The sequence below is a fragment of the Batrachochytrium dendrobatidis genome (genome assembly GCF_000203795.2).
Source record: "Batrachochytrium dendrobatidis JAM81 unplaced genomic scaffold BATDEscaffold_15, whole genome shotgun sequence".
Lineage (NCBI taxonomy): Eukaryota > Fungi > Chytridiomycota > Chytridiomycetes > Rhizophydiales > Batrachochytrium > Batrachochytrium dendrobatidis.
Genome location: NW_006281113.1, coordinates 128,645 through 141,662, shown reverse-complemented (window position 1 = coordinate 141,662; position 13,018 = coordinate 128,645). Strand labels below are relative to the sequence as shown.

At 40.0% G+C, this 13,018-nt stretch overlaps 7 protein-coding genes across 7 annotated transcripts; 6 read left to right on the top strand and 1 right to left on the bottom strand.

Moving 5' to 3' along the window:
* Positions 1–17: 17 nt before the first annotated feature.
* BATDEDRAFT_92013 (uncharacterized protein) lies at positions 18–749 on the top strand (the record flags this gene model as incomplete). Its single annotated transcript, XM_006682235.1, has 1 exon — positions 18–749. One exon carries the CDS (start codon positions 18–20, stop codon positions 747–749), a length of 732 nt encoding a protein of 243 aa, XP_006682298.1.
* A 122-nt stretch (positions 750–871) lies between these two features.
* On the top strand, positions 872–2,623 carry BATDEDRAFT_37462 (uncharacterized protein). Its single transcript, XM_006682177.1, has 3 exons — positions 872–1,060; positions 1,163–1,649; positions 1,711–2,623. The coding sequence occupies exons 1-3, from the start codon at positions 879–881 to the stop codon at positions 2,377–2,379; spliced, it is 1,338 nt and encodes a 445-aa protein (XP_006682240.1). The 5' UTR covers positions 872–878; the 3' UTR covers positions 2,380–2,623.
* A 1,602-nt stretch (positions 2,624–4,225) lies between these two features.
* BATDEDRAFT_27819 (uncharacterized protein) lies at positions 4,226–4,951 on the top strand (the record flags this gene model as incomplete). The annotated part of the gene is made up of 2 exons (XM_006682109.1): positions 4,226–4,322; positions 4,512–4,951. 2 exons carry the CDS (start codon positions 4,226–4,228, stop codon positions 4,949–4,951), a joined length of 537 nt encoding a protein of 178 aa, XP_006682172.1.
* A 1,371-nt stretch (positions 4,952–6,322) lies between these two features.
* BATDEDRAFT_27818 (uncharacterized protein) lies at positions 6,323–7,006 on the top strand (the record flags this gene model as incomplete). The annotated part of the gene is made up of 1 exon (XM_006682108.1): positions 6,323–7,006. The coding sequence occupies one exon, from the start codon at positions 6,323–6,325 to the stop codon at positions 7,004–7,006; it is 684 nt and encodes a 227-aa protein (XP_006682171.1).
* Positions 7,007–7,143: 137 nt separating this feature from the next.
* Positions 7,144–9,722, bottom strand: BATDEDRAFT_36081 (uncharacterized protein). Its single transcript, XM_006682165.1, has 6 exons — positions 9,706–9,722; positions 9,124–9,576; positions 9,005–9,023; positions 8,749–8,945; positions 8,127–8,651; positions 7,144–7,960 (listed from the first exon to the last, which is right to left on the bottom strand). Exons 2-6 carry the CDS (start codon positions 9,434–9,436, stop codon positions 7,191–7,193), a joined length of 1,824 nt encoding a protein of 607 aa, XP_006682228.1. The 5' UTR covers positions 9,437–9,576; positions 9,706–9,722; the 3' UTR covers positions 7,144–7,190.
* Positions 9,723–9,887: 165 nt separating this feature from the next.
* On the top strand, positions 9,888–11,040 carry BATDEDRAFT_37461 (mitochondrial 54S ribosomal protein YmL7/YmL5). The gene has a single exon (XM_006682176.1). The coding sequence runs from the start codon at positions 9,929–9,931 to the stop codon at positions 11,027–11,029; it is 1,101 nt and encodes a 366-aa protein (XP_006682239.1). The 5' UTR covers positions 9,888–9,928; the 3' UTR covers positions 11,030–11,040.
* A 412-nt stretch (positions 11,041–11,452) lies between these two features.
* BATDEDRAFT_14309 (uncharacterized protein) lies at positions 11,453–12,743 on the top strand (the record flags this gene model as incomplete). The annotated part of the gene is made up of 4 exons (XM_006682069.1): positions 11,453–11,524; positions 11,860–12,018; positions 12,090–12,358; positions 12,434–12,743. Coding segments are annotated over 4 exons (810 nt in total), but the record flags the coding sequence as incomplete, so codon positions are not given.
* Between the last annotated feature and the right edge of the window lie 275 nt (positions 12,744–13,018).

The window sequence follows — 13,018 nt, the reverse complement described above, 5'->3', positions numbered from 1 at the left end:
ATACAATTCATGAATCCATGGCATCGATTCAACCAACTGTCCAGGTCATAGCGATTGTCAGAAAATATCTCATTCCATTTGTCCGTACGGTTCATCCAGACTTTTTTGGCTCAGTTCCACGCAAACAGGCCATTAACCAAACCTCATTACAAACCGTCAACTCGATTGTTGGAAGGATTGAAGACAACAAAGCCAACCATGACAACATGTTAACCAAACCGGTAGAAGTCGAGTTTTATCTTTTGAATCAAGAGAAAAGTGTCTGTCACTCGTTGGGTATGCATGTTCGTCCCAGTGGGCTACAGCAAGGTATACATACATATCAAGAACTCCATTCTACCACCCAAACACCATCTATCGAGAAAAAGGACACAGTGACTACATATCATGCTGGATCAGACGATCAGTACCTACTTGAACAGCATCAGAAAAAGATACAATCGCAGTATGTGCATATCACTCCATTGATGATGCGAAGCGTTGCTGATAAGGATCAAATGGATCTGCATCGATTTCTAACAGCACGATCATTACTGTCGTTATTTGGAGCAGCTGGACAAGGTCTTTGTGTCGATGACATTGCTAGGATTGAGAATGGAATTAAACGAATGATTGGTATGGGTGATGAGAATGCATTTAGAACGTATCCAAGATCGAGCAACCGAAAGAATCCAAAAGAACGATTTGGCAATCTGCTGAAACAGGACATTGCAAGAACTGACCGAATTGTGTGTGATATTCAAGAATAGACTGCACATGAATTGGCAATAATTCTATAATGCAATCTTTTAAAGTATAATTTTATGGGTTGAATACCCTGAAACCAAATTGAATTTTGCCTTCTTTCGACGAATTACCAAACACTTTGCAGAAAAGCCATGAATACTGCAGCTACTCCTAATGCGGAGGGTCAACTCATCAACAGCACAAATGGTCATCCCGAAACGCTGCAGACTGGACTGAATAAAGCGTTGGACTTTCTGGACCAAGTCAAGGCATGTCTTAGTCCTCCACAGTTTCAAGAGTTTCTTGTTCTACTAAAGATGTTTAAAGGCAAACGGTAGGTGTTGGTGATGAACGAACAACAGGCTGTACATGGTTCTATTCCATGACAACCAACAGTTGGATTGATGCTGACTGTTTCTGAATATTGTATTGCTAGCATTTCATCGAATGCCATGTCAGAGAGCATCTCGGTGCTTTTTCAGAACCATCCACAATTAATGCATGGGTTTTCTGCTTTTCTACCCACTGATCATCAGCAACTCAACTCGTCAACTGAAAGCAGTTCCAGCCTTCAAGATATCAATCTGTCTGTTGACAGCATTGTTACTCCCTCTGTCACAGCCGTTCCTCGGCAAGATTTTTCCCGTCCATCTCGCAGAAAGCGAAGTGTGAAATCCCTCAAGAGCCAATCGACCGTTGCCAGCACTGCCAGAAGTCCTGCTGCTGGTGGAATGGCTGGCTCTTCTCGTAGCGTGACGACGGCCTCTTTACCTGCAAACCATTCCGAGTCGACCGTCGTCATGGCTCGATCTTTGGATTTTTTAAATATTGTTCGAACCGCTTACGCTCATTCTCCAACGGTATACACCAAGTTTGTTGCTTATCTACAAGAAAGCTTTGAAATGTCTCTACCGCTGTCCAAGGTATACATTTCTTTGTTTGTATACATGCCATGTGTCAGTCTACTCAACTATGTTTCTGTAGGTGGTGGAAGATGTTGGCGCCATGTTTGCTGATCGTCCTGAAGTCATGCAAGCCTTTTTGGAGTTTATTCCCATATCTGCCCTCAAGGACAGTCATTTGGAAATCGAGCGCATGCAATTGAATATCACTCACACATCTACTCCCGATCTTCAACAACCCCTCATTCTATCTAAAGAATCTTCTACTCATGACTCGATTGAATCAAACAATCGAGGTATACCTCATAACCCTGACTCGCTCGCTATTCCTATAGATCAGATGGAACACAGTGTTACTGCTTCTTCAATCACCCATGTAAACTCTAATGAAACTCTGAATATTCATGCCAAACAACCTGCTAGCTCCAGTGATTCACACTCGATTCATCACAATCAGTCTGATCAGTCCTCTAAATCCACAGAATTGCTTTTTACCAAACCACTGCCTTTGTCTCCAACAACTCGTGTTTATTCTGAATCAGATCCGTTGATTCCTACATCTTGCACATTACCAACTCGTTATACTGCCATCTCCAATACAACCACTGAATGCGAGGCAGTACATGCTACACCTCTAATCAAGCGTTTCAGTACCGCTTTTGTCATGGCAGTTATGGGATGGATGCTGTTTGCTGCTGTATTGCTATACGCTTTAATTTCTGGCGAGTATTTTAAGACTATCCAAGAGTAACACTACTTTTTGGCCAGATCCCAAGTTTCCTGTTTGTTTCATATATATTATTTTTGGATTGAAAATTTGCACGTTTTGAATCGAAGCCTGCTCTGTTTTGCTAGGCTAAACCATATTTCATTTTTGTTTCAAGTGTCGAGTTTGTATTGGTGATGGATACACAATACTGGATTGTCTACGCCAACATGTTTTTGAAAAACATTCAAACGTGATTGGTTTCTATAATTAAAGCATTATATTTTTTACAACTGTGTTCGTGTAAAATGAGATATTGAATAAGTTGGAATACATGATAAACAGTCATGTTTGGTTGGTACCAATCTTACTGGACATGATTGTTTTATAAACTCACTAGTTTCTTGATACTCATTCTTGTACAAGAATACAGAGTGAATGTTGACATCTCTTCCAATGCATTCCACATCTCTTCAACCTCCAACTTTCCTTTCCTTCAAAACAAACATTTCAAATCAACACTCAATGATCGGCATGTATAGTTGCATCCCTGAGATATGTTGAACTAGAACGTATCTGATATTAGAATAGAGTTTCAATAAAAGAAATCAATATCCAATAACAACGAATATGTAACGATTGTTTATTCCAAGATAATCATTACAAGATCAATACAGAAAATTGTTCATTTTACATGAACACGGCTGTAAATGAATTTTATTTAAACTTGGTATTGATACACGAAATGAAACAAAATGATCTCATACAATCAAGTCGTGTCGTATAGGCAGAGTGTTGGTGCTACAAGTTTGTTGGATAGTTCCTGTTTGGTGGTTTCGGTGATGACGCCAGAGTTATGTTGGGTATTGCCAATACGCTACCAGCATAAACTCGACTCATCAAATTGTCATGTATACACATTGTTGTCAGTTACATCGAGTGATGGTTCAAGTAGGTCGATTCAGACGAGTTGCATAGAACCTACTCATCCAGCATCCATCCATTGTCAAACAACTATAATGCACAATACCATCAAGTGTGTGGTTGCATACACATTGATCAGTCATTGCACAGTATACGTCGGTTGCAGTCCATGACACATCCACACAATCCAACATGACAAATCATATACTGTGAGTCCGAGATTGATCTGAAACAAGTCTTGGACAAACCCAAAGTACAAAACAGTATTAGCACAAATAATTCTGGAAACTCTGACAACTGACAGTCTCCAAGTAACATATTCTGTTCATAGTATGAAATGGAACTTGATTGTCAGTTGTCAATGATTTTGAAAACAGTATTATTACAAAACCAACACTTGTGAGTGATGGACTGACAAAGAATATTCCAACAAATTCGATATTTGGATTGTAATATATGAATCTGGTATCAAACATGTCGATCGTATAAAATAACCAAAAACTGATGATCTTGGTTTAAAACTATTGTCTATTCAAAACAATCAAGACAGTCAAGACAATCATTGCAACATAAATACAAGTATTTCATTTGGTGTAGATCCGGATATAATTCAATACTCATACTGCATCAACATCTCAATCGACATCAATCTTGATGGTTGCTGATACTTGACCGACTCAATCTTTGGATTTGTAAATTGCACTATTTTACACATTTAGTATTTGAATACAGCTGTGACAATAGATTCATCTTGGCTTGACCTACAACTGCACTTTGATCCGATCTTGTGTCGATTCTCGATTGTATTGATCCAATCCTGTGTCAAGCATCAATAGTCTTGATCGTATTGACACTTTTGACAGTTTCTGTAGACATATAATTGGATGATGTTGGTTTGGATGTTGGCCAGTAGTACTTTGAAGCAAGTGGAATAAACCGTTTTTCTGCTGGTAGACTTGTGTCATGCATGACATATGCAGCCGTTCCAATCAAAAAAAACAATATTGGATCAACTCTGGATGATATGAAGCAAGTGTATCTGATTGCTGGTGACATTCAACCTTGTATGATTGATGGTCAACAACAAATTATCACTAAAATCAACACTCGTTTCCCTGAGGACGTCTGTTGGAATCAAACAGCTTTAACGATCATCGCTTGAGTTAATCTTGGCCTGCGCATGAAGCAAGCTCGACGACCTGTCCGTGTGGATACAACTATTACTACCAATCAAAATCATACACATGCTACAGGTCTTAGACATCGTGTGTTTGGTTCGCCATTATCAGCCACGTCGATAGCATGTTCAAACACATCTACTACCACTATTACATATTCAGCTCGTCATTCGTACAGTTCTAGTCAGCCATCTAGTCAACTATCTGGTCAACCATCTGGTCAATCCTCTTCGCTCCTTCAATCTAGCGAGTCGTTTCCAGATACTCCATTTCAGCCATACTCTGCATCACGAGTCACTCCGGGCAATGGTCGAGGCATATCTCCACGCAGAGCTCCACCTTCACCACGGACTAACCAAGACACAGATGTACATGCGCATGAACTGCAGTTTTACGGTTGGGTTTTGCTGATATTTACAGTGCTGTATTTCAGTGTCAATATGTTGATGATGGTTGGCAGCAAGTGGATGATTCCTGCAGACACACAACACAAGGTATTTGGCTATTATGATTGACAATGAATTGATTAACCATTTAAAACTGACTCGACTGTATTCGATTTCACTTTGATTCAATCCAATCCAATTCAATCTCAACCAACTCGATAGGTTCTAAAATGGATCCGAGACGATACATATTATTGCTATCTGATACCGATTCTTGGACCTGTTTTTGTATTCTTTATTTTTTTCAACTGGTTAGGCATGAAGTACTTTCGACAAAACGCATAACACCTCAATAAACATATTAATCAACAAACATACTGGCCATTGATAAGATTAGTTTGATACACTGTCAAAGTGTAACATTATATCAGTGGTTTTATAAATATTGATTTTTGTGGCCATCGAATGTAGTGTTAGTTGTGCCGCTCGGATTGGATTGGACATAGTTGTCCAGCCACTGTATAAATGTGTTTATAATCGGTTAAACCAATGCCAGGTGAACACACATGATTTTTAGTCAAGATTGGCAGATGTTTGCTTTGCTATACAAGCATGACGAAACTGCTTGGTTGATTCGAGTCGGATTGCATCTGAAAATTTGACAGTCAAAGCCAGTCCATGACATATATTGCAGATAGACTCAAACGGCATACGGTTGATGGCTCAAGTGTTTAGAGTGGTTGAGTGATCAAGATTGATAGATTGTATTTTGAAACTCAAAGCAAAAGCACGATCGAGGTCGCGAATATCATCTAGGATATGCTGTACTATAATGGATTATGCTGTAGCATAGTGTAGCAAATATGTCATGTCATTATACGATGGTCCACGACTGTTTTTATTCGGCCTAGTTTTGATTTGTAATGTAAACCAGTCGAGATCTTGTCGACTTGATATATTGACTAAAACAACAGCATGATATATTTCTGAGCATCTTTGACTGTGGTGACTGAGTGGATTGCACCAATCGATTATTATACGCCTATGGTGTAGTATTGTATTGGACATGACATGACAGTCTAGTTTTGGTGGTTCCAGTTTGGTTGTAATGTTTTGCGCAGTATGCGGTCTAGTTGGAGATAAATGGAGCAGCTTGAACAATCCCATTCGCGAGCTGATAAAAAGCATAATGCGCTATTAACTATACCACAGTCAATGCAAAACTGTAACATCATCTGCTTATGAAACACTGATTATGAATAAGCAAATCCCGACTGGTGCCAATAGGTGGCGTGGTTGAATGGTTTCATTCTCGGCCAAAGCCACGTTGGATTTTGAATAAATACAGAGCATTCGGAGCCACTTTTTGATATCGAAATATTCGATTTGAACTGACTGTTGTACCAAATCTTGACTGTCATTGCACTTAAGCTGCCATCATATATTGATATTATATTTACTTGAGCGTCCATTTCATTCATAACCTAACAAATTCCAACAATGATTGCTTCTACTTATTTGTTCACCATTTTTGCTGCGTTTGCCATGACTGCATCTGCAGTAAATCCACACAAATCTCCAGTCTCACACAAATCTCTAATAAATTCCCCAAAATCTTTAACCCCAGCTTCAGCTTCAGCTCCAGCTCCAGCTCCATCCCAATTCCCACCTCCATCCCAATCTCCAGCTCCGGCTCCATCCCCACCAGTGGCTTTTGTTGGAATGGGTGTTGCTGGACCGTGCAAGGATGACTCGTCGTGCGATGAAGGTCTCAAATGCAAACGACTTGATACTCAAGATCCAGGCAGTGATGGCATTTGCACTGTTCCAAAAGGAAAGGTTGTCGATCTAGGTGCCAAATGTGGTGGGTTTTCGCGTTCAGCCCCACAGTGTGCCAACGGACTCACTTGCAAACTTGGTCCAGTCTCTGATGGAGGTGGTGTCTGTGCTCTCCCTAGTGGTGCTACTTTATCCACTGAGCAATCTGGTTCGAATTCCACTGCTAGCGCAAATGAACACCATGGACCCGATCATCCGGCCGATCCAAAGGGGAACGACACTAAATCAGATACTAGTGAGCACCCAATATACTCTGAACCTACACTTTCTGGATCAACTGCTTTGGTATCAGGTTCTGTTTTCAAAATTTTGTCCATGTTGGCTGCCGTTCTTTTGGCGATTTAAGCTTTTTTAACCTGATGAGTGCACGCGTTGACAACACGAATCTTACAGTTACAGACGTTAAATAAACTTTGTTTTATGCTTTCTATTATATTTTTGTACTACATTTCAATAACGCATTAAAATGCACTGGGAAAACTGAGCAAGTGAATATATTGCGAGATAATTATTTCAAGAGTGCCGAGCTTCACTGGACCAAGCGGACGGATTCTAGATTATAGTCAAGATCAACATTTTCTAAGCTGCCACTGGAGTGGCTTTCATGGTAATCTTTTTCTGAGCCTACAAGTCTGGTTTTTTCCGATACTTGAGGCCCATTGGGAGTTGTAAGCTTGGATGGGTGGCTAGTCAAACTTCCCTGCCTGCTATCACGTGTTTCATCAACAACGGCAATCGACTTTGATGGCGTTGAGAAATGTGTATTGTCGGAAGGTGTATTCAAATTCCATTGTTTCGTTGAAGCAGTGTTGATCCGAGGTTTGGTAGTAAAAATATGCTTTGCCGCGCTCATCCAGTCATCTTTTACACCTGTTGCTGAGTTTCCTGAACCACCACGACGATCCAAATCAAACATGTGTGGATAAAGCTCAAAGTATCTTCTACACAATATAACTCCAACCGTTATCCCGATCACAATAAACAAAAGTGCAACTTGCACACCCATATACTGAATCTGTTTTCTCCCAGGAAGTGTAATCACAGGTGGTGGTGCATTGTCCACATCCGTCAAAGTATTCCTTGGCTTCTTTCCAAGCTCTTTAAGAAGTTTCGTATCAAGCTCGTCAAGCAGTGTACGAATATCTGAAACTCCGTGAAAAATATTGGTCATGGTGGCAGTGATAAGAAGCGAAATATTGTTGTAATGAGAGCCTACCATGGTCGCTGGACGATTTGTAAGAGTTATGTTTTGATAGAGATTGGTGATTGGATCGGTAAGGTGTGTGGCTATAACTGGGTCTAAAAGAGGGTTCATAAAGTCGAGTGATGTGATTGACGGATTCAACCCAAATCATGGATTAGTCAGTATAGTTTGTATCACGTTAGCACGAATTATATAGATTTGAAATAGTTGTTATACTGTTTGATTTGGATGCACCCGAATAAGCGCATGGCTATTATTTACCTTGAAGTAGATGTCGATTGATGGGAAAATCGAAATCACCTTGCTCATCTGGACTTGTAAATTCAGATTTTTCATACACATCAGAAACTAAATATTCTAGTACTTTTAGAGCTGCATCAATGTTTTTAGAGTATCGGTACACAGCCAAAGCGTATCCATCCACTACCCCAAACGTATCTGATCCACCTATTCCACTTCCAATGCCATTCAAAGCTGGCATCCCAATGACTCCAACATCAAATATGACTGCACTGTTACCATTTCTGCCCAACACGGCCGCAAGATCGTTTGATGTGGTATGAAGAAATACGGCTTGTCCTTGTACAAATCTCGATAGAGCTTCACTCTGCCCAAATGTATCAATATCGTTTAAATCAATAATTCCCGTATTGACCCATGTGGAAATGTGGGTGAGAAGTAGGGCAAAATCACTATCGGCGATTGTAACGTTTCCATCTGGAGTGATGATGCTTGCATTAGAACATGCGATCCATTCAGAAACGAGTATTGGCCACGACTGTGGATCTTGGTATCCCAGATATACAGTTGGGATAAAGGTGTACACGTTAGACGCATACATGCACAATTTATTTGATCTGACAAAGCAAAGTTATCGAGTTACCTTGAAATGAGGAAGTATACCCACTTAGTTTATAATTTTCAACGGCACGCTCGTTTTGAAGAATGTCTTGCAGCATGAATTCCATATCTTGTATGGATGTGGGAGGTGTATAGTAGCCGTGAACGCTCAAGTAGTTTTTGTTGTACATCAGCATTGTGGTTTGAATATCTACATAAAATGACTTGATATGAGACTGCCTGTTTACAGCTCAAGAGTAAATGCACATAATGTATTTCAATCAAAACATGCATTATACTTGCCTGCTGGAATAGCGACTAAAACAAAGCAGTATTGATGAAATCGGTAGGTTTGTTTAGTCGAACACGTTTAGAATACACTACATGGCTTAATTTCAAAATGAATGATGCATGTTACCTAGACGGTCCGAGACTACTCCAGCATCAAGTAAATCTTTTTGTAAATTTTGACCAAACCCGTCATCCCAAGCCCACAGATCAATAAAACAGTCGGAAACATCACCAATCATATCGACGCTGATCCATACCAAATCAAAGGTGTCATGGGTTTGATTTAAATCACGACACGCATCCAAGATTGCTCCAGCAGCATCATTATTAGTTTTTGGGAGATTTGGGTAGGATGAGTATGAAATGGTTATGTTGTTAAGTTTTGCCCATGACGCTTGAAGCTGGAGAGATGATGCAGATGGAGCAGACTGGGTTGGCATTGCACGAATATTAACATGGCCCGAGCCAGTTGTTTTAAAATCGGGGTTTGAAATAGCCGAGTCATTGCGAGTTGAACCATTTGGGTAAGTTGTGCGATTACCTCCATAAGTATAGGGTGTAGATGTAGCGCATACGTACTCTAGATATTGCCAATAGTTTACAAAGTTTAATGTTGCATAAGTGAATGGAATACGTTTTAAAAAATTGAGTTTTACAAGGATTAAATCAAGTATTGGCAGTTTTATATTTAAATATTAATATAGCTTGCCTGTTAATACAAAGATGACAACATATACTATACTATGCATGTTGGTTTTGGGATTGAAATTGACGAAAGTCGCGTTGAGTTTAAGCGATATGGCCAGTAGTTTAAGGAACAAGCTCTAAAATATAGCGAATATACTGTATAAAAGCATCAGGCTTGGATTTTTCTTGACTTGAAATTCATAGCAAAACGAGAAATCATTGCAGTAACTGGACTGCTGCACATCATGGCTAGTTTGTTGCTGATGCTACGCAAGAGAGCGCCTTGTGTTTTGCCAAGACATTCTGGATATGTTCGATTTGTTTCTACCGATCAAATTCCGCTTGTTCATGATGTGTTTCGACCCAGACTGGAGGAGCATTACTACAACTCGTTGATGGAGGATCTGATGGTTTTGTCTTATGATCATTTTTCCCCATCAGCAGGACTGGATGCTCTTGAGAGTTTTCCTGAATGGAATAGGTCTTTAGGAGATTATCCACTTCACGATCTGTATTCATCTACACTGGCAAAGCTTCCTACTCGTCCCGAGTCGCAGCAGATGGTATCGTCGTTGCTGGCTTTAGAAACAGCAAAACAGGAATTGCGACCCAGAAGATACCGAAAATTGTTGTATAATCCCATTGACTATACAGCAGTTCCTCGTCATATTCTGACAGCCAAGCCGCCACCACCACCGCCGCCGCCGTATGCACCTCTACCATCGCGCTTGCCTATTCCCAAGCGTATTGAGCTCAAGATCTGGTGCGAGCAAGCAGCAACCAACAAGAATCTTTTACTGTCAGCGATCATGTGTTTGCAATCCATTAGTGGAACACAGGCAAGTCCATTGTTTGCAGAGACGGGAGATTCAAGTAAGCGAATCCGAGCAGGGATGCCATTAGGAGCACGAGTTGAGCTTACTGGATCGCTCATGTATGGATTTATTGATAAGCTTACACAGTGCGTGCTTCCTCGAATGCGAGAGTTCAAGGGAATAAGTCCTATTGGAAACGATCAAGGCATGATGAAGCTTGTTTTGCCAGAAACAGCAGTAGGATATTTTCCTGATATTGAACCTCATTTTGATCAGTATCCAAGAATGTTTGAGACGGATGTGATGATGTATACAACAGGTAAGAATGACTGGGAGGCAGCATTGTGCCTGAGTGGGTTTCAGATACCATTTATGGAAGAGAAGCATGTAGTGGTTGAATCAGTAGCAGCGGAAACAACAGTGGATCGATGGACAGCGATCCGAGCAGCCAAGACCAAAGAGGAAAGAGCAAGGTTGCACAAGATTGCAGAAGAAGAAGAGAAGAAGAGTAAGCAGAAAAATAAAGAATGAATATTGAGATGATTAGAATCAAGTCAACAGTAGTTTAAATGAATAGATTTCAACGCGATGAGATTTAAAAACAGTAAAAATGACAATAGATTAACAAGTTAATTTGAATGAATAAAAATGAATTGAATAATTTGAATGAATTTTAAATGAATTGATTCATCAATTCTATTCATTTTATTAATGAATTGAATAGAAATGAATGAATTGATGAATAGAATTGAATTGAATATGAACGCGACAATAACTCGAGTCATGACAAAGTTTGAAATGAATTCAAAAAAGATTCAACTTGACATTGCATTCAAGCATTGAAACCTTTGATTTTAAATTCAGTAGCAACTTGACAGACATTGACACTACTGGAACTGCTTACTCATCATGTCTATTGCTCAGTATGGCAAAAAGTTTCCTGTGCTATTACGCATGACTTCCCCTCGAGGCCATGTGGAGTTACTGCAAACTATTGGCAAGGGAAACTATGGTGCTGTTTACAAGGTATTGACTAATGGATTCAACTTTACTGTTTGATTACTCTGTTTCTCTTGATTGCATTGCTGGATAGAACTCTTCCGACTCTCAACTTCAATCACTTCCAGACCATTCATGTGTTGTTCTGATCCGTCAGTTGCTTCATATCGAATCAGTGCTTTGCTCAGGGTTTACTAAACAGCTCTGGTCACTGTCTGGCATTGGCTTGTCGTCTGGGATGAATAGAATGAATGGAATCAAACTACTACGTCAATGTGATCAACTTGTTTCTTTCAACTTCCTAAAGCCACATGTATTTCATGTCTTGATTTCTAAATACTTTCTATTGTCATTGCAATCAGGGAAAGATGCATGGTTCCACTTTTGTCGCTGTCAAGGTTGTTTTTCTTAAAGAGGATGAGTTGAGAGAAACGCTGTTGGAAATGGAGATTCTTGAACGATGCAATCATCCCAATATTACAAAATATTATGATTGCTATTTAAAAGGCTTGGATTTGTGGGTGAGTTCGTGCTACATTCTATCTTGCAAAGTGTCAATCCATCATCTATGCTGATTCTGTCATAATTCTAGATTTGTATGGAATTCTGTGGTGGTGGTTCCCTTGACTCAATTTATAGAACTATCAAAAATCCCCTCAGTGAGGATCAGATTGCCGCCATTTTATACGAATCACTAAATGGATTAGACTACTTGCACAACAAAGCAAATCTTATTCATCGTGATATCAAGGCTGGTAATGTGCTCTTGACTGATGAAGGTCAGGTCAAATTGGCTGATTTTGGTGTATCGGCTCAACTTCAAAGCCCAAGTGGTCGTGCCAATACATTTATTGGAACTCCGTAAGTAGTTTTGAAATTCTCTACTTGTTGCCATCTCTTGTTTGGAGTCATCTCATCCGATACGTTCATGTTTAGGTATTGGATGGCGCCAGAGGTTATCATGACAGATCCTGACAGTACATCCGGACGAGATGCCACATATGACAGTAAATCAGATATTTGGTCACTTGGCATCACTGCCATCGAGATTGCTGAAAAAAATCCTCCCCTTTCAGATATTCATCCTATGCGAGCATTACAACTTATTCCCAAATCAGAAATCGGATTTGCAAAACCTAAAAACTTTTCAAAACCATTTATAGATTTTGTTTCTCAATGTTTGATAAAGAGTCCTGCAAAACGACCCAGCGCTGCTGAACTATTAGAGCATCCGTTTTTTGCAAAAATCAAGGGAGTTTCTAGGGAAAAAATTGTATCGGATCTGGTGGCCAAGGCCAAGACCATTGCTGAAAAGAAAAAGGCTGGATTCAGTGTAGATGATGATGATGACGATGATGACGATCGTCGAGCAGAAGCACCTCCTAAACTTATTGCCGAAACTGTTAAGCAGGCAGAAGCCGCCAAGGACCAGCGTAGTGTTACTGCAATCCTTCCCACTGTTAATTCTGCAAGTTTGACCGACACGCATGCACAACATCAACAGCAACAAAACAAAATACA

Coding starts and splice junctions, on each gene's coding strand:
- BATDEDRAFT_37462 (XM_006682177.1), top strand. CDS start 879: ATGAATACTGCAGCTACTCCTAATGCGGAGGGTCAACTCATCAACAGC. Junction 1,061..1,162: donor AAGATGTTTAAAGGCAAACG/GTAGGTGTTGGT, acceptor TTGTATTGCTAG/CATTTCATCGAATGCCATGT. Junction 1,650..1,710: donor TGTCTCTACCGCTGTCCAAG/GTATACATTTCT, acceptor ATGTTTCTGTAG/GTGGTGGAAGATGTTGGCGC.
- BATDEDRAFT_36081 (XM_006682165.1), bottom strand. CDS start 9,436: ATGCCAACCCAGTCTGCTCCATCTGCATCATCTCTCCAGCTTCAAGCG. Junction 8,652..8,748: donor GTATACTTCCTCATTTCAAG/GTAACTCGATAA, acceptor TGGGATACCAAG/ATCCACAGTCGTGGCCAATA. Junction 7,961..8,126: donor CAATCGACATCTACTTCAAG/GTAAATAATAGC, acceptor ACCCTCTTTTAG/ACCCAGTTATAGCCACACAC.
- BATDEDRAFT_37461 (XM_006682176.1), top strand. CDS start 9,929: ATGGCTAGTTTGTTGCTGATGCTACGCAAGAGAGCGCCTTGTGTTTTG.